At 58.0% G+C, this 27,519-nt stretch overlaps 1 protein-coding gene across 1 annotated transcript; it reads left to right on the top strand.

Moving 5' to 3' along the window:
- Positions 1-480: 480 nt before the first annotated feature.
- LOC144489883 (pre-mRNA-processing factor 17-like) lies at positions 481-26,658 on the top strand (the record flags this gene model as incomplete). The annotated part of the gene is made up of 8 exons (XM_078207713.1): positions 481-613; positions 4,040-4,229; positions 5,141-5,249; positions 18,305-18,336; positions 18,542-18,641; positions 18,770-18,835; positions 20,112-20,204; positions 26,271-26,658. Coding segments are annotated over 8 exons (861 nt in total), but the record flags the coding sequence as incomplete, so codon positions are not given.
- Between the last annotated feature and the right edge of the window lie 861 nt (positions 26,659-27,519).

Raw genomic sequence — 27,519 nt, 5'->3', positions numbered from 1 at the left:
TAGAGGTCTATAAAATAATGAGGGGCACAGATCAGCTAGATGGTCAATATCTTTTCCCAAAGGTAGGGGAGTCTAAAACTAGAGGGCATAGGTTTAAGGTGAGAGGGGAGAGATACAGAAGGGTCCAGAGGGGCAATTGTTTCACACAGAGGGTGGTGAGTGTCTGGAACAAGCTGCCAGAGGCAGTAGTAGAGACGGGTACAATTTTATCTTTTAAAAGCGTTTAGACAGTTACATGGGTACGATGGGTATAGAGGGATATGGGCCAAACGCGGGCAATTGGGATTAGCTTGTGGTTTAAAAAAAAGGGCAGTATGGACAAGTTGGGCCGAAGGGCCTGTTTCCATGCTGTAAACCTCTGTGACTCTACCTTTTCCCGGGCCTGGGGAAGTTTTCCTGGGTCTGCTGATCCTGGCTCTTGGGATGGTTTGCAGTTTTGCCCTGTGTCTTGTGTCTGAACGTCTCTCTGTGTGTCAGCAGCTTTACAAGCCAAACAATGGAGCCTTCGTCTATTATCTCAGAGACTCCGAGACTCTGAAATCCTGCTTACCCGTCACCAGCCTCTGCTTCTGTCCCCGAGGAACTGCCAGCGCCGATCTACTGCTGGCCACTTGTGAGTGAGGAGCCCAGCCCCACCGGTACCCAGGACAGGGAGAGAGGGGAGGACGGGACAGAGAGAGAGGGGAGGATGGGGCAGAGAGAGAGGGGAGGACGGGACAGAGAGAGAGAGGGGAGGACGGGACAGAGAGAGAGAGGGGAGGACGGGACAGAGAGAGAGGGGAGGACGGGGCAGAGAGAGAGGGGAGGACGGGGCAGAGAGAGGGGAGGACGGGACAGAGAGAGAGAGGGGAGGACGGGACAGAGAGAGAGGGGAGGACGGGGCAGAGAGAGGGGAGGACGGGACAGAGAGAGGGGAGGATGGGGCAGAGAGAGAGGGGAGGACGGGACAGAGAGAGGGGAGGATGGGGCAGAGAGAGAGGGGAGGACGGGATAGAGAGAGAGAGGGGAGGACGGGACAGAGAGAGAGAGGGGAGGATGGGACAGAGAGAGAGGGGAGGACGGGGCAGGGAGAGAGGGGAGGACGGGACAGAGGGAGAGAGGGGAGGACGGGACAGAGAGAGAGGGGGGCAGGGAGGGAGGGGAGGGGAAGGGGGGCAGGGAGGGAGGGGAGGGGGGACAGGGAGAGAGGGGGGCGGGGGGGCAGAGAGGGGGTGGGCAGAGAGAGGGGACAGAGAGGGAGGACAGCAAGAGTGGCAGAAGAAGAGAGAGGGAGAGAGGGGGGTCAGAGAGAGGGAGGAGGATGGAGAGAGGGAAGGGGGAACAGAGAGGGGCTGACAGAGAGGGAGGACAGAGAGAGAGAGGGGGGATAGAGAGAGAGAGAGTGGGGGGAGGAGGGACAGATAGATATATAATATATATCTGTAATATGTATCAATGATTTGGAGGAAAATGTAACTGGTTTGATTAGTAAGTTTGCAGACGACACAAAGGTTGGTGGATTTGCGGATAGCGATGAGGACCATCAGAGGATACAGCAGGATATAGATCAGTTGGAGACTTGGGCGGAGAGATGGCAGATGGAGTTTAATCGGGAAAAATGTGAGGTAACGCATTTTGGAAGGTCTAATACAGAAAGGAAATATACAGTAAATGGCAGAACCCTTAGGAGTATTGATATGGTGTCTTGGCGTTTATTGGTAGGGGGATTGAATTTAGGAGTCGTAGCGTTATGTTGCAACTGTACACAACTCTGGTGCGGCCGCACTTGGAGTACTGTGTGCATTTCTGGTCCCCACATTACAGGAAGGATGTGGAGGCTTTGGAGAGGGTGCAGAGGAGGTTTACCAGGATGTTGCCTGGTATGGAGGGGAGATCCTATGAGGAGAGGCTGAGGGATTTGGGATTGTTTCGCTGGAAAGGCGGCGGCTAAGAGGGGATCTTATTGAAACATATAAGATGATTAGAGGTTTAGATAGGGTGGATAGTGATAGCCTTTTTCCTCTGATGGAGAAATCCAGCACGAGGGGGCATGGCTTTAAATTGAGGGGGGGTAGTTATAGAACCGATGTCAGGGGTAGGTTCTTTACCCAGAGGGTGGTGAGGGATTGGAATGCCCTGCCAGCATCAGTAGTAAATGCGCCTAGTTTGGGGGCGTTTAAGAGATCCGTAGATAGGTTCATGGACGAAAAGAAATTGGTTTAGGTTGGAGGGTCACAGTTTTTTTTTAACTGGTGCAACATCGTGGGCCGAAGGGCCTGTTCTGCGCTGTAATGTTCTATGTTCTATGTTCTATGATAGGCAGAGGGATCTGGGTGTACAGGTACACAGGTCACTGAAAGTGGCAATGCAGGTGGAGAAGGTAGTCAAGAAGGCATAGAACATAGAAAAGCTACAGCACAAACAGGCCTTTCGGCCCACAAGTTGCGTCGGTCATGTCCCTACCTACCTAGGCTTATATATAGGCTTACCCAGAACCCTCAATCCTATTAAGTCAAAGAACAAAGAACAATACAGCACAGGAACAGGCCCTTCGGCCCCTCCAAGCCCGCGCCGCTCCCTGGTCCCAACTAGACCATTCTTTTGTATCCCTCCATTCCCACTCCGTTCATGTGGCTATCTAGATAAGTCTTAAACGTTCCCAGTGTGTCCGCCTCCACCACCTTGCCTGGCAGCGCATTCCAGGCCCCCACCACCCTCTGTGTAAAATACGTCCTTCTGATATCTGTGTTAAACCTCCCCCCCCCTCACCTTGAACCTATGACCCCTCGTGAACGTCACCACCGACCTGGGGAAAAGCTTCCCACCGTTCACCCTATCTGTGCCTTTCATAATTTTATACACATGTCCCATGTACTCATCCACGAGTCTCTTAAAAGACCCTATCGAGTTTGCCTCCACCACCACTGACGGCAGCCGATTCCACTCGCCCACCACCCTCTGAGTGAAAAACTTACCCCTGACATCTCCTTCATGCTTGCCTTCATCGGCCGGGACATTGAGTTTAAAAATTGGGCAAGTCATGTTGTAGCTTTATAGAACCTTAGTTAGGCCGCACTAGGAATCTAGTGTTCAATTCTGGTCGCCACACTACCAGAAGGATGTGGAGGCTTTGGAGAGGGTTACAGAAAAGATTTACCAGGATGTTGCCTGGTATGGAGGGCATTAGCTATGAGGAGAGGTTGGAGAAACTTGGATGTTCTCACTGGAACAACAGAGGTTGAGGGGAGACCTGATAGAAGTCTACAAGATTATGAGGGGCAGAGTGGATAGTCAGAAGCTTTTTCCCCCAGGGTGGAAGAGTCAGTTACTCGGGGGGCACAGGTTTAAGGTGCGAGGGGGCAAGGTTTAAAGGAGATGTTCGAGGCAGGTTTTCTACACAGAGGGTGGTGGGTGCCTGGAACTCGCTGCCGGGGGAGGGAGTGGAAGCGGATACGGTCGTGAGTTTTAAGGGGTGTCTTGACAAATCCATGAATAGGATGGGAATAGAGGGATACGGTCCCCGGAAGGGTAGGGGGTTTTAGTTCAGTCGGGGGACAGCATGGTCGGTGCAGGAGGGGCCGAAGGGCCTGTTCCTGTGCTGGAATTTTCTTTGTTCTTTGAGGGGGGGACACATGGAGAGAGAGTGAGAGAGACAGCGGGGGGCAGAGAGAGAGAGAGAGAGAGAGACAGCGGGGTGCAGAGAGAGAGAGAGACAGCGGGGGGCAGAGAGAGAGAGAGAGAGACAGCGGGGGGCAGAGAGAGAGAGAGACAGCGGGGGGCAGAGAGAGAGAGAGAGAGACAGCGGGGGGCAGAGAGAGAGAAAGAGACAGCGGGGGGCAGAGAGAGAGAGAGAGAGACAGCGGGGGGCAGAGAGAGAGAGAGACAGCGGGGGGCAGAGAGAGAGAAAGTGGGGGAGAGAGATGAAGAAAGGGAGAGCGGGGATTAGGTGCAGCGATGAGCGAGCGAGTTGGGGCAGGGGAAAGAGGGGAGTGAGTGAGGAGGGGGAAGTCGAGAGGAGGAGATCAACATTCACTGGCCTCCGTGTTTGTGTCTCTCACAGATGCCAGCGGTAAAGTGAAAGTGTGGCACGTGTCAACCCAGAGATGTTTGCAGACTCTGCTGGAGAATCAAGAGACCTTGATCGCTGCGTTCAACCCATCAGGAACACGCTTCGCAACCGGAGGGACAACGGGATCAATCCGGCTGTACGACACACTCACCCGAGAATGTCTGCTCACCCTAACGTCCAGGTGTGTGTGTTCACCCTAACGTCTCGCTCCGTCCCCATCTCGCGCTCACGCCCCTGCCCGCCATCCTGCAACCGCCGTCTCGTGCCCACCATCTCGCGCCGTGCCCCCTGCCGCCGTCTCACGCCCGCCGTCTCGTGCCCGCCGTCTCGCGCCCGCCGTCTCGCGCCTGCCGTCTCGCGCCTGCCATCTCGCGCCTGCCGTCTCGTGCCCGCCGTCTCGTGCCCGCCGTCTCGTGCCCGCCGTCTCGTGCCCGCCGTCTCGTGCCCGCCGTCTCGCGCCCGCCGTCTCGCGCCCGCCGTCTCGCGCCTGCCATCTCGCGCCCGCCGTTATGGGCCGTGCCCCCTGCCGCCGTCTCGCGCCCGCCGTCTCGCGCCCGCCGTCTCGCGCCCGCCGTCTCGCGCCCGCCGTCTCGCGCCTGCTGTCTCGGGCCGTGCCCCCTGCCGCCGTCTCGCGCCTGCCGTCTTGGGCCGTGCCCCCTGCCGCCGTCTCGCGCCCGCCGTCTCGGGCCGTGCCCCCTGCTGCCGTCTTGCGCCCGCCATCTTGCGCCCGCCGTCTCGCCCCCGCCGTCTCGCGCCCGCCGTCTCGGGCCGTGCCCCCTGCTGCCGTCTTGCGCCCGCCGTCTCGCGCCCGCCGTCTCGCGCCCGCCGTCTCGCGCCCGCCGTCTCGCGCCCGCCGTCTCGGGCCCGCCGTCTCGGGCCGTGCCCCCTACCGCCGTCTCGCGCCCGCCGTCTCGCGCCCGCCGTCTCGCGCCCGCCGTCTCGGGCCGTGCCCCCTACCGCCGTCTCGCGCTCGCTGCCTCACTCTCAGGCACAGCGGACCACATGAGTCAGTGTATTACTCCCCCGTTTCTGCGCCCCCACTTCCCGGCTGTCCGGTCCCGCTGACTTCAACTGTGTCCCTTTTACGAACAGTCCCTCCCCGACGGTGATGGACGGTCATCGATCCCGCATCTTTGCGCTGAAATTTCATCCTGGGAGCTTCAGCGATCTGGTTTCCGGTGGATGGGACGACACTGTGCAGGTAGGAAGCTGGTTTCGGGGTTTATGGAACGCTGTGTGGGGGGGAAGGTGGTTTCGGGGTGTATGGAACGCTGTGTGGGTAGGAAGCTGGTTTCGGGGTGTATAGAACGCTGTGTGGGGGGGAAGGTGGTTTCGGGGTGTATGGAACGCTGTGTGGGGGTGAAGGTGGTTTCGGGGTGTATGGAACGCTGTGTGGGGGTGAAGGTGGTTTCGGGGTGTATGGAACGCTGTGTGGGGGGGAAGGTGGTTTCGGGGTGTATGGAACGCTGTGTGGGGAGGAAGGTGGTTTCGGGGTGTATGGAACGCTGTGTGGGGGGGGGAAGGTGGTTTCGGGGTGTATGGAACGCTGTGTGGGGAGGAAGGTGGTTTCGGGGTGTATGGAACGCTGTGTGGGGAGGAAGGTGGTTTCGGGGTGTATGGAACGCTGTGTGGGGAGGAAGGTGGTTTCGGGGTGTATGGGATGCTGTGTGGGGGGGAAGGTGGTTTCGGGGTGTATGGAACGCTGTGTGGGGGCGAAGGTGGTTTCGGGGTGTATGGAACGCTGTGTGGGGGGGAAGGTGGTTTCGGGGTGTATGGAACGCTGTTTGGGGGGGAAGGTGGTTTCGGGGTGTATGGAACGCTGTGTGAGGGTGGAGGTGGTTTCGGGGTGTATGGAACGCTGTGTGGGGAGGAAGGTGGTTTCGGGGTGTATGGAACGCTGTGTGGGGGGGAAGGTGGTTTCGGGGTGTATGGAACGCTGTGTGGGGGGGGAAGGTGGTTTCGGGGTGTATGGAACGCTGTGTGGGGGGTGAAGGTGGTTTCGGGGTTTATGGAATGCTGTGTGGGGAGGAAGGTGGTTTCGGGGTTTATGGAACGCTGTGTGGGGGGTGAAGGTGGTTTCGGGGTGTATGGGACGCTGTGTGGGGGGAAGGTGGTTTCGGGGTTTATGGAACGCTGTGTGGGGGGGAAGGTGGTTTCGGGGTGTATGGAACGCTGTGTGGGGGGGGAAGGTGGTTTCGGGGTGTATGGAACGCTGTGTGGGGGGGAAGGTGGTTTCGGGGTTTATGGAACGCTGTGTGGGGGTGAAGGTGGTTTCGGGGTGTATGGGACGCTGTGTGGGGGGGAAGGTGGTTTCGGGGTTTATGGAACGCTGTGTGGGGGGGAAGCTGGTTTCGGGGTGTATGGAACGCTGTGTGGGGGGGAAGGTGGTTTCGGGGTGTATGGAACGCTGTGTGGGGAGGAAGGTGGTTTCGGGGTTTATGGAACGCTGTGTGGGGGGGGGGGAAGGTGGTTTCGGGGTTTATGGAACGCTGTGTGGGGGGTGAAGGTGGTTTCGGGGTTTATGGAACGCTGTGTGGGGGGGGAAGGTGGTTTCGGGGTTTATGGAACGCTGTGTGGGGGGGAAGGTGGTTTCGGGGTGTATGGAACGCTGTGTGGGGGTGAAGGTGGTTTCGGGGTGTATGGAACGCTGTGTGGGGAGGAAGGTGGTTTCGGGGTTTATGGAACGCTGCGTGGGGGGGAAGGTGGTTTCGGGGTGTATGGAACGCTGTGTGGGGGGGAAGGTGGTTTCGGGGTTTATGGGACGCTGTGTGGGGGGGGAAGGTGGTTTCGGGGTGTATGGAACGCTGTGTGGGGGGGAAGGTGGTTTCGGGGTGTATGGAACGCTGTGTGGGGGCGAAGGTGGTTTCGGGGTGTATGGAACGCTGTGTGGGGGGAAGGTGGTTTCGGGGTGTATGGAACGCTGTGTGGGGGGGAAGGTGGTTTCGGGGTGTATGGAACGCTGTGTGGGTAGGAAGCTGGTTTCGGGGTGTATGGAACGCTGTGTGGGGGGGGGAAGGTGGTTTCGGGGTGTATGGAACGCTGTGTGGGGGGGAAGGTGGTTTCGGGGTGTATGGAACGCTGTGTGGGTAGGAAGCTGGTTTTGGGGTGTATGGAACGCTGTGTGGGGGGGAAGGTGGTTTCGGGGTGTATAGAACGCTGTGTGGGGGGGAAGGTGGTTTCGGGGTGTATGGAACGCTGTGTGGGGGTGAAGGTGGTTTCGGGGTGTATGGAACGCTGTGTGGGGGTGAAGGTGGTTTCGGGGTGTATGGAACGCTGTGTGGGGGGGAAGGTGGTTTCGGGGTGTATGGAACGCTGTGTGGGGAGGAAGGTGGTTTCGGGGTGTATGGAACGCTGTGTGGGGGGGGGAAGGTGGTTTCGGGGTGTATGGAACGCTGTGTGGGGAGGAAGGTGGTTTCGGGGTGTATGGAACGCTGTGTGGGGAGGAAGGTGGTTTCGGGGTGTATGGAACGCTGTGTGGGGAGGAAGGTGGTTTCGGGGTGTATGGGATGCTGTGTGGGGGGGAAGGTGGTTTCGGGGTGTATGGAACGCTGTTTGGGGGGGAAGGTGGTTTCGGGGTGTATGGAACGCTGTGTGAGGGTGGAGGTGGTTTCGGGGTGTATGGAACGCTGTGTGGGGAGGAAGGTGGTTTCGGGGTGTATGGAACGCTGTGTGGGGGGGAAGGTGGTTTCGGGGTGTATGCAACGCTGTGTGGGGGGGAAGGTGGTTTCGGGGTGTATGGAACGCTGTGTGGGGGGGGAAGGTGGTTTCGGGGTGTATGGAACGCTGTGTGGGGGGGAAGGTGGTTTCGGGGTTTATGGAACGCTGTGTGGGGGTGAAGGTGGTTTCGGGGTGTATGGGACGCTGTGTGGGGGGGAAGGTGGTTTCGGGGTGTATGGAACGCTGTGTGTGGGGGAAGCTGGTTTCGGGGTGTATGGAACGCTGTGTGGGGGGGAAGGTGGTTTCGGGGTGTATGGAACGCTGTGTGGGGAGGAAGGTGGTTTCGGGGTTTATGGAACGCTGTGTGGGGGGGGGGGAAGGTGGTTTCGGGGTTTATGGAACGCTGTGTGGGGGGTGAAGGTGGTTTCGGGGTTTATGGAACGCTGTGTGGGGGGGGAAGGTGGTTTCGGGGTTTATGGAACGCTGTGTGGGGGGGAAGGTGGTTTCGGGGTTTATGGAATGCTGTGTGGGGGGGAAGGTGGTTTCGGGGTTTATGGAACGCTGTGTGGGGGGGAAGGTGGTTTCGGGGTTTATGGAACGCTGTGTGGGGGGGAAGGTGGTTTCGGGGTGTATGGAACGCTGTGTGGGGGGGAAGGTGGTTTCGGGGTTTATGGAACGCTGTGTGGGGGGGAAGGTGGTTTCGGGGTTTATGGAACGCTGTGTGGGGGGGGAAGGTGGTTTCGGGGTGTATGGAACGCTGTGTGGGGGGGAAGGTGGTTTCGGGGTGTATGGAACGCTGTGTGGGGGGGAAGGTGGTTTCGGGGTGTATGGAACGCTGTGTGGGGGGGAAGGTGGTTTCGGGGTGTATGGAACGCTGTGTGGGGGTGAAGGTGGTTTCGGGGTTTATGGAACGCTGTGCGGGGAGGAAGGTGGTTTCGGGGTTTATGGAACGCTGTGTGGGGGGGGAAGGTGGTTTCGGGGCGTATGGAACGCTGTGTGGGGGGGAAGGTGGTTTCGGGGTGTATGGAACGCTGTGTGGGGGGGAAGGTGGTTTCGGGGTGTATGGAACGCTGTGTGGGGGGGAAGGTGGTTTCGGGGTGTATGGAACGCTGTGTGGGGGGGAAGGTGGTTTCGGGGTTTATGGAACGCTGTGTGGGGGGGAAGGTGGTTTCGGGGTTTATGGAACGCTGTGCGGGGAGGAAGCTGGTTTCGGGGTGTATGGAACGCTGTGTGGGTAGGAAGCTGGTTTCGGGGTTTATGGAATGCTGTGTGGGGGGGAAGGTGGTTTCGGGGTGTATGGAACGCTGTGTGGGTAGGAAGCTGGTTTCGGGGTGTATGGAACGCTGTGTGGGGAGGAAGGTGGTTTCGGGGTTTATGGAACGCTGTGTGGGGGGGGAAGGTGGTTTCGGGGTGTATGGAACGCTGTGTGGGGGGGATGGTGGTTTCGGGGTGTATGGAACGCTGTGTGGGGGGGAAGGTGGTTTCGGGGTGTATGGAACGCTGTGTGGGGGGGGAAGGTGGTTTCGGGGTGTATGGAACGCTGTGTGGGGGGGAAGGTGGTTTCGGGGTTTATGGAACGCTGTGTGGGGGTGAAGGTGGTTTCGGGGTGTATGGGACGCTGTGTGGGGGGGAAGGTGGTTTCGGGGTGTATGGAACGCTGTGTGGGGGGGAAGCTGGTTTCGGGGTGTATGGAACGCTGTGTGGGGGGGAAGGTGGTTTCGGGGTGTATGGAACGCTGTGTGGGGAGGAAGGTGGTTTCGGGGTTTATGGAACGCTGTGTGGGGGGGGGGGAAGGTGGTTTCGGGGTTTATGGAACGCTGTGTGGGGGGTGAAGGTGGTTTCGGGGTTTATGGAACGCTGTGTGGGGGGGGAAGGTGGTTTCGGGGTTTATGGAACGCTGTGTGGGGGGGAAGGTGGTTTCGGGGTTTATGGAATGCTGTGTGGGGGGGAAGGTGGTTTCGGGGTTTATGGAACGCTGTGTGGGGGGGAAGGTGGTTTCGGGGTGTATGGAACGCTGTGTCGGGGTGAAGGTGGTTTCGGGGTGTATGGAACGCTGTGTGGGGGGGAAGGTGGTTTCGGGGTGTATGGAACGCTGTGTGGGGAGGAAGGTGGTTTCGGGGTGTATGGAACGCTGTGTGGGGGGGGGAAGGTGGTTTCGGGGTGTATGGAACGCTGTGTGGGGAGGAAGGTGGTTTCGGGGTGTATGGAACGCTGTGTGGGGAGGAAGGTGGTTTCGGGGTGTATGGAACGCTGTGTGGGGAGGAAGGTGGTTTCGGGGTGTATGGGATGCTGTGTGGGGGGGAAGGTGGTTTCGGGGTGTATGGAACGCTGTGTGGGGGCGAAGGTGGTTTCGGGGTGTATGGAACGCTGTGTGGGGGGGAAGGTGGTTTCGGGGTGTATGGAACGCTGTTTGGGGGGGAAGGTGGTTTCGGGGTGTATGGAACGCTGTGTGAGGGTGGAGGTGGTTTCGGGGTGTATGGAACGCTGTGTGGGGAGGAAGGTGGTTTCGGGGTGTATGGAACGCTGTGTGGGGGGGAAGGTGGTTTCGGGGTGTATGGAACGCTGTGTGGGGGGGGAAGGTGGTTTCGGGGTGTATGGAACGCTGTGTGGGGAGGAAGGTGGTTTCGGGGTGTATGGAACGCTGTGTGGGGGGGAAGGTGGTTTCAGGGTGTATGGAACGCTGTGTGGGGGTGAAGGTGGTTTCGGGGTGTATGGGACGCTGTGTGGGGGGAAGGTGGTTTCGGGGTTTATGGAACGCTGTGTGGGGGGGAAGGTGGTTTCGGGGTGTATGGAACGCTGTGTGGGGGGGGAAGGTGGTTTCGGGGTGTATGGAACGCTGTGTGGGGGGGAAGGTGGTTTCGGGGTTTATGGAACGCTGTGTGGGGGTGAAGGTGGTTTCGGGGTGTATGGGACGCTGTGTGGGGGGGGAAGGTGGTTTCGGGGTTTATGGAACGCTGTGTGGGGGGGAAGCTGGTTTCGGGGTGTATGGAACGCTGTGTGGGGGGGAAGGTGGTTTCGGGGTGTATGGAACGCTGTGTGGGGGAGGAAGGTGGTTTCGGGGTTTATGGAACGCTGTGTGGGGGGGGGGGAAGGTGGTTTCGGGGTTTATGGAACGCTGTGTGGGGGGTGAAGGTGGTTTCGGGGTTTATGGAACGCTGTGTGGGGGGGGAAGGTGGTTTCGGGGTTTATGGAACGCTGTGTGGGGGGGAAGGTGGTTTCGGGGTGTATGGAACGCTGTGTGGGGGTGAAGGTGGTTTCGGGGTGTATGGAACGCTGTGTGGGGAGGAAGGTGGTTTCGGGGTTTATGGAACGCTGCGTGGGGGGGAAGGTGGTTTCGGGGTGTATGGAACGCTGTGTGGGGGGGAAGGTGGTTTCGGGGTTTATGGGACGCTGTGTGGGGGGGAAGGTGGTTTCGGGGTGTATGGAACGCTGTGTGGGGGGGAAGGTGGTTTCGGGGTGTATGGAACGCTGTGTGGGGGCGAAGGTGGTTTCGGGGTGTATGGAACGCTGTGTGGGGGGAAGGTGGTTTCGGGGTGTATGGAACGCTGTGTGGGGGGGAAGGTGGTTTCGGGGTGTATGGAACGCTGTGTGGGTAGGAAGCTGGTTTCGGGGTGTATGGAACGCTGTGTGGGGGGGGAAGGTGGTTTCGGGGTGTATGGAACGCTGTGTGGGGGGGAAGGTGGTTTCGGGGTGTATGGAACGCTGTGTGGGTAGGAAGCTGGTTTTGGGGTGTATGGAACGCTGTGTGGGGGGAAGGTGGTTTCGGGGTGTATAGAACGCTGTGTGGGGGGGAAGGTGGTTTCGGGGTGTATGGAACGCTGTGTGGGGGTGAAGGTGGTTTCGGGGTGTATGGAACGCTGTGTGGGGGTGAAGGTGGTTTCGGGGTGTATGGAACGCTGTGTGGGGGGGAAGGTGGTTTCGGGGTGTATGGAACGCTGTGTGGGGAGGAAGGTGGTTTCGGGGGTGTATGGAACGCTGTGTGGGGGGGGGAAGGTGGTTTCGGGGTGTATGGAACGCTGTGTGGGGAGGAAGGTGGTTTCGGGGTGTATGGAACGCTGTGTGGGGAGGAAGGTGGTTTCGGGGTGTATGGAACGCTGTGTGGGGAGGAAGGTGGTTTCGGGGTGTATGGGATGCTGTGTGGGGGGGAAGGTGGTTTCGGGGTGTATGGAACGCTGTTTGGGGGGGAAGGTGGTTTCGGGGTGTATGGAACGCTGTGTGAGGGTGGAGGTGGTTTCGGGGTGTATGGAACGCTGTGTGGGGAGGAAGGTGGTTTCGGGGTGTATGGAACGCTGTGTGGGGGGGAAGGTGGTTTCGGGGTGTATGGAACGCTGTGTGGGGGGGAAGGTGGTTTCGGGGTGTATGGAACGCTGTGTGGGGAGGAAGGTGGTTTCGGGGTGTATGGAACGCTGTGTGGGGGGGAAGGTGGTTTCGGGGTTTATGGAACGCTGTGTGGGGGTGAAGGTGGTTTCGGGGTGTATGGGACGCTGTGTGGGGGGGAAGGTGGTTTCGGGGTGTATGGAACGCTGTGTGTGGGGGAAGCTGGTTTCGGGGTGTATGGAACGCTGTGTGGGGGGGAAGGTGGTTTCGGGGTGTATGGAACGCTGTGTGGGGAGGAAGGTGGTTTCGGGGTTTATGGAACGCTGTGTGGGGGGGGGGGAAGGTGGTTTCGGGGTTTATGGAACGCTGTGTGGGGGGTGAAGGTGGTTTCGGGGTTTATGGAACGCTGTGTGGGGGGGGAAGGTGGTTTCGGGGTTTATGGAACGCTGTGTGGGGGGGAAGGTGGTTTCGGGGTTTATGGAACGCTGTGTGGGGGGGAAGGTGGTTTCGGGGTGTATGGAACGCTGTGTGGGGGGGAAGGTGGTTTCGGGGTGTATGGAACGCTGTGTGGGGGGGAAGGTGGTTTCGGGGTGTATGGAACGCTGTGTGGGGGTGAAGGTGGTTTCGGGGTTTATGGAACGCTGTGCGGGGAGGAAGGTGGTTTCGGGGTTTATGGAACGCTGTGTGGGGGGGGAAGGTGGTTTCGGGGCGTATGGAACGCTGTGTGGGGGGGAAGGTGGTTTCGGGGTGTATGGAACGCTGTGTGGGGGGGAAGGTGGTTTCGGGGTGTATGGAACGCTGTGTGGGGGGGAAGGTGGTTTCGGGGTGTATGGAACGCTGTGTGGGGGGGAAGGTGGTTTCGGGGTTTATGGAACGCTGTGTGGGGGGGAAGGTGGTTTCGGGGTTTATGGAACGCTGTGCGGGGAGGAAGCTGGTTTCGGGGTGTATGGAACGCTGTGTGGGTAGGAAGCTGGTTTCGGGGTTTATGGAATGCTGTGTGGGGGGGAAGGTGGTTTCGGGGTGTATGGAACGCTGTGTGGGGGGGGAAGGTGGTTTCGGGGTTTATGGAACGCTGTGTGGGGGGGAAGGTGGTTTCGGGGTGTATGGAACGCTGTGTGGGGAGGAAGGTGGTTTCGGGGTTTATGGAACGCTGTGTGGGGAGGAAGCTGGTTTCGGGGTGTATGGAACGCTGTGTGGGGAGGAAGGTGGTTTCGGGGTTTATGGAACGCTGTGTGGGGGGGGAAGGTGGTTTCGGGGTGTATGGAACGCTGTGTGGGGGGGATGGTGGTTTCGGGCTGTATGGAACGCTGTGTGGGGGGGAAGGTGGTTTCGGGGTGTATGGAACGCTGTGTGGGGGGGGAAGGTGGTTTCGGGGTGTATGGAACGCTGTGTGGGGGGGAAGGTGGTTTCGGGGTTTATGGAACGCTGTGTGGGGGTGAAGGTGGTTTCGGGGTGTATGGGACGCTGTGTGGGGGGGAAGGTGGTTTCGGGGTGTATGGAACGCTGTGTGGGGGGGAAGCTGGTTTCGGGGTGTATGGAACGCTGTGTGGGGGGGAAGGTGGTTTCGGGGTGTATGGAACGCTGTGTGGGGAGGAAGGTGGTTTCGGGGTTTATGGAACGCTGTGTGGGGGGGGGGGAAGGTGGTTTCGGGGTTTATGGAACGCTGTGTGGGGGGTGAAGGTGGTTTCGGGGTTTATGGAACGCTGTGTGGGGGGGGAAGGTGGTTTCGGGGTTTATGGAACGCTGTGTGGGGGGGAAGGTGGTTTCGGGGTTTATGGAATGCTGTGTGGGGGGGAAGGTGGTTTCGGGGTTTATGGAACGCTGTGTGGGGGGGAAGGTGGTTTCGGGGTGTATGGAACGCTGTGTGGGGGGGAAGGTGGTTTCGGGGTTTATGGAACGCTGTGTGGGGGGGAAGGTGGTTTCGGGGTTTATGGAACGCTGTGTGGGGGGGGAAGGTGGTTTCGGGGTGTATGGAACGCTGTGTGGGGGGGAAGGTGGTTTCGGGGTGTATGGAACGCTGTGTGGGGGGGAAGGTGGTTTCGGGGTGTATGGAACGCTGTGTGGGGGGGAAGGTGGTTTCGGGGTGTATGGAACGCTGTGTGGGGGTGAAGGTGGTTTCGGGGTTTATGGAACGCTGTGCGGGGAGGAAGGTGGTTTCGGGGTTTATGGAACGCTGTGTGGGGGGGGAAGGTGGTTTCGGGGTGTATGGGACGCTGTGTGGGGGGGAAGGTGGTTTCGGGGTGTATGGAACGCTGTGTGGGGGGGAAGCTGGTTTCGGGGTGTATGGAACGCTGTGTGGGGGGGAAGGTGGTTTTGGGGTGTATGGAACGCTGTGTGGGGGGGGGGGAAGGTGGTTTCGGGGTTTATGGAACGCTGTGTGGGGGGTGAAGGTGGTTTCGGGGTTTATGGAACGCTGTGTGGGGGGGGAAGGTGGTTTCGGGGTTTATGGAACGCTGTGTGGGGGGGAAGGTGGTTTCGGGGTTTATGGAATGCTGTGTGGGGGGGAAGGTGGTTTCGGGGTTTATGGAACGCTGTGTGGGGGGGAAGGTGGTTTCGGGGTGTATGGAACGCTGTGTGGGGGGGAAGGTGGTTTCGGGGTTTATGGAACGCTGTGTGGGGGGGAAGGTGGTTTCGGGGTTTATGGAACGCTGTGTGGGGGGGGAAGGTGGTTTCGGGGTGTATGGAACGCTGTGTGGGGGGGAAGGTGGTTTCGGGGTGTATGGAACGCTGTGTGGGGGGGAAGGTGGTTTCGGGGTGTATGGAACGCTGTGTGGGGGGGAAGGTGGTTTCGGGGTGTATGGAACGCTGTGTGGGGGTGAAGGTGGTTTTGGGGTTTATGGAACGCTGTGCGGGGAGGAAGGTGGTTTCGGGGTTTATGGAACGCTGTGTGGGGGGGGAAGGTGGTTTCGGGGCGTATGGAACGCTGTGTGGGGGGGAAGGTGGTTTCGGGGTGTATGGAACGCTGTGTGGGGGGGAAGGTGGTTTCGGGGTGTATGGAACGCTGTGTGGGGGGGAAGGTGGTTTCGGGGTGTATGGAACGCTGTGTGGGGGGGAAGGTGGTTTCGGGGTTTATGGAACGCTGTGTGGGGGGGAAGGTGGTTTCGGGGTTTATGGAACGCTGTGCGGGGAGGAAGCTGGTTTCGGGGTGTATGGAACGCTGTGTGGGTAGGAAGCTGGTTTCGGGGTTTATGGAATGCTGTGTGGGGGGGAAGGTGGTTTCGGGGTGTATGGAACGCTGTGTGGGTAGGAAGCTGGTTTCGGGGTTTATGGAACGCTGTGTGGGGGGGAAGGTGGTTTCGGGGTTTATGGAATGCTGTGTGGGGGGGAAGGTGGTTTCGGGGTGTATGGAACGCTGTGTGGGGAGGAAGGTGGTTTCGGGGTTTATGGAACGCTGTGTGGGGGGGGAAGGTGGTTTCGGGGTGTATGGAACGCTGTGTGGGGGGGATGGTGGTTTCGGGGTGTATGGAACGCTGTGTGGGGGGGAAGGTGGTTTCGGGGTGTATGGAACGCTGTGTGGGGGGGAAGGTGGTTTCGGGGTGTATGGAACGCTGTGTGGGGAGGAAGGTGGTTTCGGGGTGTATGGAACGCTGTGTGGGGGTGAAGGTGGTTTCGGGGTGTATGGAACGCTGTGTGGGGGGGATGGTGGTTTCGGGGTGTATGGAACGCTGTGTGGGGGGGAAGGTGGTTTCGGGTGTATGGAACGCTGTGTGGGGGGGAAGGTGGTTTCGGGGTTTATGGAACGCTGTGTGGGGGGGAAGGTGGTTTCGGGGTGTATGGAACGCTGTGTGGGGGGGAAGGTGGTTTTGGGGTGTATGGAACGCTGTGTGGGGGGGAAGGTGGTTTCGGGGTGTATGGAACGCTGTGTGGGGGGGGAAGGTGGTTTCGGGGTGTATGGAACGCTGTGTGGGGGGGAAGGTGGTTTCGGGGTTTATGGAACGCTGTGTGGGGGTGAAGGTGGTTTCGGGGTGTATGGAACGCTGTGTGGGGGGGAAGGTGGTTTCGGGGTGTATGGAACGCTGTGTGGGGGGGAAGGTGGTTTCGGGGTGTATGGAACGCTGTGTGGGGGGGAAGGTGGTTTCGGGGTGTATGGAACGCTGTGTGGGGGGGAAGGTGGTTTCGGGGTGTATGGAACGCTGTGTGGGGGTGAAGGTGGTTTCGGGGTGTATGGAACGCTGTGTGGGGGGGAAGGTGGTTTCGGGGTGTATGGAACGCTGTGTGGGGGGAAGGTGGTTTCGGGGTGTATGGAACGCTGTGTGGGGGGGGAAGGTGGTTTCGGGGTGTATGGAACGCTGTGTGGGGGGAAGGTGGTTTCGGGGTGTATGGAACGCTGTGTGGGGGGGGAAGGTGGTTTCGGGGTGTATGGAACGCTGTGTGGGGGTGAAGGTGGTTTCGGGGTGTATGGAACGCTGTGTGGGGGTGAAGGTGGTTTCGGGGTTTATGGAACGCTGTGTGGGGGGAAGGTGGTTTCGGGGTGTATGGAACGCTGTGTGGGGGGGGAAGGTGGTTTCGGGGTGTATGGAACGCTGTGTGGGGGTGAAGGTGGTTTCGGGGTGTATGGAACGCTGTGTGGGGGTGAAGGTGGTTTCGGGGTGTATGGAACGCTGTGTGGGGGGGAAGGTGGTTTCAGGGTGTATGGAACGCTGTGTGGGGGGGGAAGGTGGTTTCGGGGTGTATGGAACGCTGTGTGGGGGGGGAAGGTGGTTTCGGGGTGTATGGAACGCTGTGTGGGGGTGAAGGTGGTTTCGGGGTGTATGGAACGCTGTGTGGGGGGGAAGGTGGTTTCGGGGTGTATGGAACGCTGTGTGGGGGGGAAGGTGGTTTCGGGGTTTATGGAACGCTGTGTGGGGGGGAAGGTGGTTTCGGGGTGTATGGAACGCTGTGTGGGGTGAAGGTGGTTTCGGGGTGTATGGAACGCTGTGTGGGGAGGGAGGTGGTTTCGGGGTGTATGGGACGCTGTGTGGGGAGGGAAGGTGGTTTCGGGGTGTATGGAACGCTGTGTGGGGAGGAAGGTGGTTTCGGGGTGTATGGAACGCTGTGTGGGGAGGAAGGTGGTTTCGGGGTGTATGGAACGCTGTGTGGGGAGGAAGGTGGTTTCGGGGTGTATGGGACGCTGTGTGGGGAGGAAGGTGGTTTCGGGGTGTATGGAACGCTGTGTGGGGGGGAAGGTGGTTTCGGGGTGTATGGAACGCTGTGTGGGGAGGAAGGTGGTTTCGGGGTGTATGGAACGCTGTGTGGGGAGGAAGGTGGTTTCGGGGTTTATGGAACGCTGTGTGGGGGGGAAGGTGGTTTCGGGGTGTATGGAACGCTGTGTGGGGTGGAAGGTGGTTTCGGGGTGTATGGGACGCTGTGTGGGGAGGGAAGGTGGTTTCGGGGTGTATGGGACGCTGTGTGGGGGTGAAGGTGGTTTCGGGGTGTATGGGACGCTGTGTGGGGGGGAACGTGGTTTCGGGGTGTATGGAACGCTGTGTGGGGGGGAAGGTGGTTTCGGGGTTTATGGGACGCTGTGTGGGTAGGGAAGGTGGTTTCGGGGTGTATGGAACGCTGTGTGGGGGTGAAAGTGGTTTCGGGGTTTATGGAACGCTGTGTGGGGGTGAAGGTGGTTTCGGGGTTTATGGAACGCTGTGTGGGGAGGAAGGTGGTTTCGGGGTGTATGGGACGCTGTGTGGGGGTGAAGGTGGTTTCGGGGTTTATGGAACGCTGTGTGGGGGGGAAGGTGGTTTCGGGGTGTATGGAACGCTGTGTGGGGAGGAAGGTGGTTTCGGGGTGTATGGGACGCTGTGTGGGGAGGGAAGGTGGTTTCGGGGTGTATGGGACGCTGTGTGGGGGTGAAGGTGGTTTCGGGGTGTATGGGACGCTGTGTGGGGGGGAAGGTGGTTTCGGGGTGTATGGAACGCTGTGTGGGTCGGGAAGGTGGTTTCGGGGTGTATGGAACGCTGTGTGGGGGGGAAGGTGGTTTCGGGGTTTATGGGACGCTGTGTGGGTAGGGAAGGTGGTTTCGGGGTGTATGGAACGCGGTGTGGGGAGGAAGGTGGGGGAATATTTTACAGACACCGGGTCTATCACAGCCCAGCCCCTGATATCGCTGTTTTAATGAGGTCTGTGTGATATTCAGTCTTTGCCGTGTCCCCGTATACTCGGGGCACTGGTCCCACAGGCGGGTGGATGGTTTGTGGCGTGTGAGATTAGCAGAGTTCAGTCCGAGTGTGAACACTGACTGTTTAACCTCTCCCACTGTCAACAATACTCACACCTGATGCTCTCTCTCTCCGTCTCTCCCTCTAGTTCTGGACAGAGAATCAGCCACATTCAGTCAGGTAGGTGGAGAAGACCCTTCGCTGGCGCGGTCTCTGGGTCCATGTCTCTGGGTCCATGTCTCTGTGATGACCCCGGGAATCGGGGGGAGGATTGTTCCAGAGACTCTGTATTTCCCCCAGGATCGGGGGGGGGGGGGGGGGGGGGGGTCATTGTTACTCAGATTTTATTACTCTGCGTTTTCTGATCCTCTCTCTCTGCTTTCAGGCGGATATTTGGGCCTCACCTCTGCGGTGACGCTTTGCAGATTCACCCAGAGACTAACGAGATCCTGACCGGATCCTGGCGCCGGGAGAACAGTCTAGAGGTGGGGATTCCCCCGGGGGATGGGACGACAGGGGGGGGTGCTGGTGTGGTGGGCTATGGAGGGGCAGGGGTGGGGGGGGGGGGCGACACTTGTACCACCGGGCTTACTCAGTGCGTCCTCTCTCTCAGGTCTGGGACTACGACTCTGGACAGAAGATTCAAGATATTCCCGAGGATGACTCTGGTCACTGCCTGGTAAGGTCAGGAACTGGATATGGGACCCCCCGCACGGGCACCGAGTCTCCCCGGGTCCCCCCCCCCCGGATAAGCACCGACTCTCCCCGGGGGGGCACAGGTTCCCCAACCATGGTTCGTTGGAGGGTCTCTGGGATTCAGTGGGAGGGGGTGGAGGGGGTCTCTGGGATTCAGTGGGAAGGGGTGGGGGGGTCTCTGGGATTCAGTGGGAGGGGGTGGGGGGTCTCTGGGATTCAGTGGGAGGGGGAGTGGGGTCTCTGGGATTTGGTGGGTGGGGTTGGGGGGGTCTCTGGGATTCAGTGGGGGGGGTGGGGGGTCTCTGGGATTCAGTGGGAGGGGGTGGGGGGTCTCTGGGATTCAGTGGGGGGGGTGGGGGGTCTCTGGGATTCAGTGGGAGGGGGTGGGGGGTCTCTGGGATTCAGTGGGGGGGTGGGGGGGTCTCTGGAATTTGGTGGGTGGGGGTCTCTGGGATTCAGTGGGAGGGGGAGTGGGGTCTCTGGGATTCAGTGGGAGGGGGTGGGGGGTCTCTGGGATTCAGTGGGAGGGGGTGGGGGGGGTCTCTGGGATTCAGTGGGAGGGGGTGGGGGGGTCTCTGGAATTTGGTGGGTGGGGGTCTCTGGGATTCAGTGGGAGGGGGTGGGGGGGTTCTCTGGGATTCAGAGGGAGGGGGTGGGGGGTCTCTGGGATTCAGAGGGAGGGGGGTCTCTGGGATTCAGAGGGAGGGGGTCTCTGGGATTCAGTGGGAGGGGGTGGGGGGGTCTCTGGAATTTGGTGGGTGGGGGTCTCTGGGATTCAGTGGGAGGGGGTGGGGGGGTTCTCTGGGATTCAGAGGGAGGGGGTGGGGGGTCTCTGGGATTCAGAGGGAGGGGGGTCTCTGGGATTCAGAGGGAGAGGGAGGGGGGTCTCTGGGATTCAGAGGGAGGGGGTGGGGGGTCTCTGGGATTCAGAGGGAGGGGGTGGGGGGTCTCTGGGATTCAAAGGGAGGGGGGCCTCTGGGATTCAGAGGGAGGGGGTGGGGGGTCTCTGGGATTCAGAGGGAGGGGGGTCTCTGGGATTCAGAGGGAGGGGGTGGGGGGTTCTCTGGGATTCAGAGGGAGGGGGGTCTCTGGGATTCAGTGGGAGGGGGGTCTCTGGGATTCAGAGGGAGAGGGAGGGGGGTTTCTGGGATTCAGAGGGAGGGGGTGGGGGGTCTCTGGGATTCAGAGGGTGGGGGTTCTCTGGGATTCGGTGACCGGCTCCTTGCTGACCTCTGCCCCTCCCTCCCCTCTCTCTGCAGATCTACAGTTGCCATTGGCTGGGTTCGGATCATCTGATTGGTGCAGGGACCAGGAACAACGCGTGTCGCCTTTTTGATCGGGGCTCCATGACGGTCAGTTGCTGCAGGGGTCAGAGTTCACTCCGGACAGAGTCTGGCGTGGAGGGGGTTGCTTTCGGGGAGGGCGGTGGGGGTCGGGCAGGGCGGGGACAGGGTGTTTCCCTTTAGAAACATAGAAAAACTACAGCACAAAACAGGCCCTTCGGCCCCACAAGTTGTGCCGAACACATCCCTACCTTCTAGACCTGCCTATAACCCTCCATCCTATTAAGTCCCATGTGCTCATCCAGGAGTCTCTTAAAAGACCCTATTGAGTTCACCTCCACCACCACTGACGGCAGCCGATTCCACTCGCCCACCACCCTCTGTGTGAAAAACTTCCCCCTAACATTTCCCCTGTACCTAACCCCCAGCACCTTAAACCTGTGTCCTCTCGTAGCAGACATTTCCACCCTGGGAAAAAGCCTCTGAGAGTCCACCCGATCTATGCCTCTCAACATCTTATATACCTCTATTAGGTCTCCTCTCATCCTACGTCTCTCCAAGGAGAAAAGACCGAGCTCCCTCAGCCTATCCTCATAAGGCATGCCACTCAATCCAGGCAACATCCTTGTAAATGGCCTCTGCACCCTTTCAATCTTTTCCACATCCTTCCTGTAATGAGGCAACCAGAACTGAGCACAGTACTCCAAGTGGGGCCTGACGAGGGTCTTATAAAGCTGCATCATTATCCCCGGACTCCTAAACTCAATCCCTCGATTGATAAAGGTCAGCACACCATACGCCTTCTTAACCACCTCCTCCACCTGCGGGGCCGATTTTAGAGTCCTATGGACCCGGACCCCAAGGTCCTTCTGATCCTCTACAGTACTAAGAGTCTTTCCCTTTATATTGTACTCCTTCATCCCATTTGACCTGCCAAAATGGACCACTACGCATTTATCTGGGTTGAAGTCCATCGGCCACTTCTCTGCCCAGTCTTGCATCCTATCTATGTCCCTCTGTAACTTCTGACATCCCTCCAGACTATCCACAACCCCACCAACCTTCGTGTCGTCGGCACACTTACCAACCCATCCCTCCACTTCCTCATCCAGGTCATTTATGAAAATGACAAAACAGCAAGGGTCCCAGAACAGATCCCTGGAGCACACCACTGGTGACCGACCTCCATTTAGAAAAAGACCCATCTATACCCACTCTCTGCCTCCTTTGGGCAAGCCAGTTCTGAATCCACAGGGCAGCAGTCCCTTGGATCCCATGCCCTCTCACTTTTTCCAGAAGCCTTGCATGGGGGACCTTATCGAACGTCTTGCTAAAATCCATATAAACCACATCTACCGCCTTCCCTTCGTCAATGTGTTTAGTCTTTACCCCCCATTTCTCCAAGAACAAACAAAGAAAAGTACAGCACAGGAACAGGCCCTTCGGCCCTCCAAGACTATGCTCTTCATTGTCTACGGAGTCTCTGTGGGTGGAAGTTCGGAGTGGGAAGGGGTTGATAACTTTGCTGGGTGTTTTCTACAGGCCGCCCAATAGTAACAGGGATGTTGAGGAGCAGATAGGGAAACAGATCCTGGAGAGATGTAGTAATAACAGGGTTGTTGTGATGGGAGACTTTAATTTCCCAAACATCGATTGGAATATCCCTAGGGTAAGGGGTTTGGATGGGGAGGAGTTTGTTAGGTGTGTTCAAGAGGGTTTCCTGACACAGCATGTGGATAAGCCTACAAGAGGAGAGGCTGTACTCGATCTGGTACTGGCTAATGAGCCTGGACAGGTGTCGGATCTCTCAGTGGGGGAGCATCTTGGGGATAGTGATCATAACTCTATCTCCTTTACGCTAGCATTGGAAAGAGATAGGATCAGGCAAGCTGGGAAAGTGTTTATCTGGAGTAAGGGGAAATATGAAGCCATCAGGCAGGAGATTAGAGGTGTAAATTGGAAGGAGGCATTCTCGAGGAAAAGTACCGAAGTAAGGTGGCAGATTTCCAAGGAATGTTTGTCTGGAGTTCTGCATGACAACGTTCCGATGAGACAGGGAGGTGTTGGTAGGTTACCGGAACCGTGGTGCACGAAAGCTGCGCTGAACCTAGTCAAAAAGAAAAGGAAAGCGTACAAAAGGCTCAGAGAGCTAGGCGATGATAGGGATCTAGATGAGTATACGGCTTGAAGGAAGGGACTTAAGAAAGAAATTAGGAGAGCCAGAAGGGGCCACGAGAAGGCTTTGGCAGGTAAGATTAAGGAGAACCCTAAGGCGTTCTATAAATATGTGAAGAGTAAAAGGATGAGATGTGAAGGAATAGGACCTATAAAATGTGACGGTGAGGAAGTCTGTACAGAACCGGAAGAAATAGCAGAGGTGCTTAATGAATACTTTACCTCGGTATTCACAGTGGAAAAAGACCTGGGTGGTTGTACTACAGGATTGAGGCGGACTGAAAAGATTGAGTATGTGGACTTTAAGAAAGAGGATGTGTTGGAAATTTTGAATGGCATCAAGTTAGATAAGTCGCCGGGACCGGATGGGATGTACCCCAGGTTACTGTGGGAGGCGAGGGAAGAGATTGCAGAGCCTTTGGCGATGATCTTTGCATCGTCGATGGAGACGGGAGAGGTGCCGGAGGATTGCGGATGTGGTTCCTATATTCAAGAAAGGGAATAGGGATAGCCCAGGAAATTACCGACCGGTGAGTCTAACCTCAGTGGTTGGTAAGTTGATGGAGAAGATCCTGTGGGACAGGATTTATGAACATTTAGAGAAGTTTAGTATGCTCAAAAGTAGTCAGCACGGCTTTGTCAAAGGCAGATCGTGCCTTACGAGCCTGGTGGAGTTCTTTGAAAATGTGAGTAAACACATTGACGAAGGAAAAGCGGTAGATGTGGTTTACATGGACTTCAGCAAGGCATTCGATAAGGTCCCCCATGCAAGACTTCTCGAGAAAGTGAGAGGGCATGGGATCCAAGGGGCTGTTGCCTTGTGGATCCAGAACTGGCTTGCCTGCAGAAGGCAGAGTGGTTGTAGATGGGCCTTTTTCTGAGTGGAGTGCCCCAGGGATCTGTTCTGGGACCCTTGCTGTTTGTCATTTTCATAAATGACCTGGATGAGGAAGTGGAGGGATGGGTTGGTAAGTTTGCCGACGACACGAAGGTTGGTGGGGTTGTGGATAGTCTGGAGGGATGTCAGAAGTTACAGAGGGACATAGATAGGATGCAAGACTGGGTGGAGAAGTGGCAGATGGACTTCAACCCAGATAAATGTGCAGTCCATTTTGGCAGGTCAAATGGGATGAAGGAGTATAATATCAAGGGTAAGACTCTTAGTACTGTAGAGGATCAGAAGGACCTTGGGGTCCGGGTCCATAGGACTCTAAAATCGGCCTCGCAGGTAGAGGAGGTGGTTAAGAAGGCGTATGGTGTGCTGGCCTTTATCAATCGAGGGATTGAGTTTAGGAGTCCGGGGATAATGATGCAGCCTTATAAGACCCTCGTCAGACCCCACTTGGAGTACTGTGCTCAGTCCTGGTCGCCTCATTACAGGAAGGATGTGGAAAAGATTGAAAGGGTGCAGAGGAGATTTACAAGGATGTTGCCTGGATTGAGTGGCATGCCTTATGAGGATAGGCTGAGGGAGCTCGGTCTTTTCTCCTTGGAGAGACGAAGGATGAGAGGAGACCTAATAGAGGTGTATAAGATGTTGAGAGGTATAGATCGGGTGGATTCTCGGAGGCTTTTTCCCAGGGTGGAAATGGCTGCTACGAGAGGACACAGGTTTAAGGTGCTGGGGATTAGGTACAGAGGAAATGTCAGGGGTAAGTTTTTCACTCAGAGGGTGGTGGGTGAGTGGAATCGGCTGCCGTCAGTGGAGGCAAACTCAATAGGGTCTTTTAAGAGACTTCTGGATGAGTACATGGGACTTAATAGGATTGAGGGTTATAGGGAAGCCTATATATAAGCCTAGGTAGGTAGGGACACGACCGGCGCCACTTGTGCTGTAGTTTTTCTATGTTCTAGATCCCTTCCGGCCCCAGGGACTTGTCTACCTTAATGCAATTTAGGATACTCTCAACACTTCCTCCTTCGATATATTGACATTCTCTGGAGTGTTCACACACCCATCCCTGACCTCGACATCCATCATGTCCTTCTCCTTGGTGAATAGCGATATGAAGCACTCATTAAGGATCTCACCCACTTCCTGTGGCTCCACGCATAACTTCCCTCCATTGTCCTTGAGTGGGCCCTACTCTTTCTCTTGCTACCTTCTTGTTCCTAATGTTTAAAAGCCTTGGGATTCTGCTTGACCCTGTTTGCGAAAGACGTTTCATGGACTCTTTTAGCCCTCCTAATTCCACGTTTAAATTCCTTCCTACTTTCACTGTACTCCTCAAGGGTTCCGTCAGTTTTTAGATGCCTGGACCTATCGAATGCTTCCTTTTCCTTGTTGACTGAGCTTACAATTTCCCTTGTCATCCATGGTTCCCGAATCCTGCCATTTCCATCCTTCATGTTTGCGGGGACAAGCCTCTCCCGCACTTCAATCAACCGGCCTTTAGAAGCCTCCCACATTCCAGACATGGATTTGCCCTCAAACAGCCGCTCCCAATCCACATTCCCCAGTTCCTGTTTAATTTGGATGGAATTGGCCCCTCACCCAGTTAAACACCCTCACCCGAGGGCCACTCTTATCCATGACTACCCGAAATCTTATCCAATTATGGTCACTCAGCCCAAAATGCTCCCCCACCGAAACATCGATCACCTGGCCCGGCTCATTCCCCAATCCCAAGTCTAGTACGGCCTCCTCCCTGGTTGGATTGTCAGCAGTCCGTGTCAAAAAACCCCTCCTGGACACATCTAACTAATTGCTTTCTTTCCGAGCCCCTGGCTGTAAGGGGGTCCTAGTCAATATGGGGGAAGTTAAAGTCACCCACCACAACTAGCCTGCTTTTCTCACACTGTTCCACTATCTGACTGCACAGCTGCTCCTCTGTCTCCTGTGGGCTGTTGGGGAGGTCTACAGTTCACTCCCAACATTGTGGTTTCGCCCTTCCTGTTCCTCAGCTCCACACACAATGCCTCACTACAAGGAGCCTCCAATGTCTCCCCCCTCGACACAGCCGTGCTCCCGTATCAGCAATGCGACTCCCCCACCCCTTCTGTTTCCCCGCGGGCTCCGTCTGCGCTGTGTCTATCTCAGTCTGAGTCCCGCGGGCTCTGTCTGCGCTGTGACTATCTCAGTCTGAGTCCCGCGGGCTCTGTCTGCGCTGTGTCTATCTCAGTCTGAGCCCCGCGGGCTCCGTCTGCGCTGTGTCTATCTCAGTCTGAGCCCCGCGGGCTCTGTCTGCGCTGTGTCTATCTCAGTCTGAGCCCCGCGGGCTCCGTCTGCGCTGTGTCTATCTCAGTCTGAGCCCCGCGGGCTCTGTCTGCGCTGTGTCTATCTCAGTCTGAGTCCCGCGGGCTCTGTCTGCGCTGTGACTATCTCAGTCTGAGTCCCGCGGGCTCTGTCTGCGCTGTGTCTATCTCAGTCTGAGTCCCGCGGGCTCTGTCTGCGCTGTGACTATCTCAGTCTGAGTCCCGCGGGCTCTGTCTGCGCTGTGTCTATCTCAGTCTGAGTCCCGCGGGCTCCGTCTGCGCTGTGTCTATCTCAGTCTGAGTCTCGCGGGCTCCGTCTGCGCTGTGTCTATCTCAGTCTGAGTCTCGCGGGCTCTGTCTGCGCTGTGTCTATCTCAGTCCCACTGAGCCCCACGGGCTCTGTCTGCGCTGTGTCTATCTCAGTCCCACTGAGTCCCGCGGGCTCCGTCTGCGCTGTGTCTATCTCAGTCTGAATCCCGCGGCCTCTGTCTGCGCTGTGTCTATCTCAGTCTGAGTCCCGCGGGCTCCGTCTGCGCTGTGTCTATCTCAGTCTCACTGAGTCCCCAGTCTCTACACTTCCTGGCCAGCTGTTCCGGTTCCCACTCCCCTGCCGCCCTAGTTTAAACCGTACCCACCCCGTGCTTCCCCCCCGTGCGTTTCCCCATGTTTGTGCCGATGTTTCCCTCCCCGGCTCCTCTGTCCCGTTCCCTGGCGCGCATGCCGGCTCTGAAGCTCCAGGCCTGACCGATTCCTCCTCCCTTGCAGACGGTGGGTGGACTGGGGAAGCTGCCCCAGGGCGTGTACAGCACGGACGTCACTCCGGATGGTGTCGGGAGGTCGATCGTCGCTGCTTGCTGCGCAGATCGCGTCTACATCCTGGAGCACCAGCTGGTCACATCGTAGCTCACGGTTCCTGCCGTGTGGAGCAGCTCAGACGGGGCTGAGAGGAGGGAGAGGCTGCAGCAAGGGATCAGTCGCATTGTGCTGTCTGGTCACACACAGGGAAAGGGGAGACTTACCGATACAGACACCGACATGTACAATCAGACAGAGTGAGCACACATTCCCCATTCAATTTCTAAATTTTCCTAACTTAATGTCACTGATATAGTCTGGCTGTATTCTCCGAATAAAAAGCTTATGTTTCATTCTCAGTGAGCTGTGAGAAGTCACCTCTTTCCGGGAATAATGCAGCAGCTTTCCCGGATCACCAGGATCAATCCCGAGAGAGCGCCGCACTGTGGGAGGGTCGGTGCTGAGGGAGTGCCGCACTGTGGGAGTGTCGGTGCTGAGGGAGCGCTGCACTGTGGGAGGGTCGGTGCTGAGGGAGCGCCGCACTGTGGGAGGGTCGGTGCCGAGGGAGCGCCGCACTGTGGGAGGGTCAGTGCTGAGGGAGCGCCGCACTGTGGGAGGGTCAGTGCTGAGGGAGCGCCGCACTGTGGGAGGGTCGGTGCCGAGGGAGCGCCGCACTGTGGGAGGGTCGGTGCCGAGGGAGCGCCGCACTGTGGGAGGGTCGGTGCCGAGGGAGCGCCGCACTGTGGGAGGGTCGGTGCCGAGGGAGCGCCGCACCGTGGGAGGGTCGGTGCCGAGGGAGCGCCGCACCGTGGGAGGGTCGGTGCTGAGGGAGCGCCGCACTGTGGGAGGGTCGGTGCCGAGGGAGCGCCGCACCGTGGGAGGGTCGGTGCTGAGGGAGCGCCGCACCGTGGGAGGGTCGGTGCTGAGGGAGTGCCGCACTGTGAACAGGCTATCATCGAGTTATTGTCGATGGGATCGTGCTGTGTTGGGGTCTGAATGAATCGAAGCCACAAGGAGGGTCGGAGATCATTCTTTATACATAACATCATCACAGCAACACCATTGAAGCAAACATGAACTGGCACTGACACTAAAGCAGTCACAGCCATGAGAAAACAACAGCCCCTGCATCAGGGCCCACGGGGGGAGCTGGGGGCGGTTTGGCTACAGAGGGGGAGAGGGGTGAGGGGCAGGAGGGTCTGCCACGGGGGGAGCTGGG

Source organism: Mustelus asterias, unplaced genomic scaffold (assembly GCF_964213995.1).
Source record: "Mustelus asterias unplaced genomic scaffold, sMusAst1.hap1.1 HAP1_SCAFFOLD_2628, whole genome shotgun sequence".
Taxonomy (NCBI): domain Eukaryota; kingdom Metazoa; phylum Chordata; class Chondrichthyes; order Carcharhiniformes; family Triakidae; genus Mustelus; species Mustelus asterias.
This window is presented reverse-complemented; position numbering and strand designations above follow the sequence as displayed.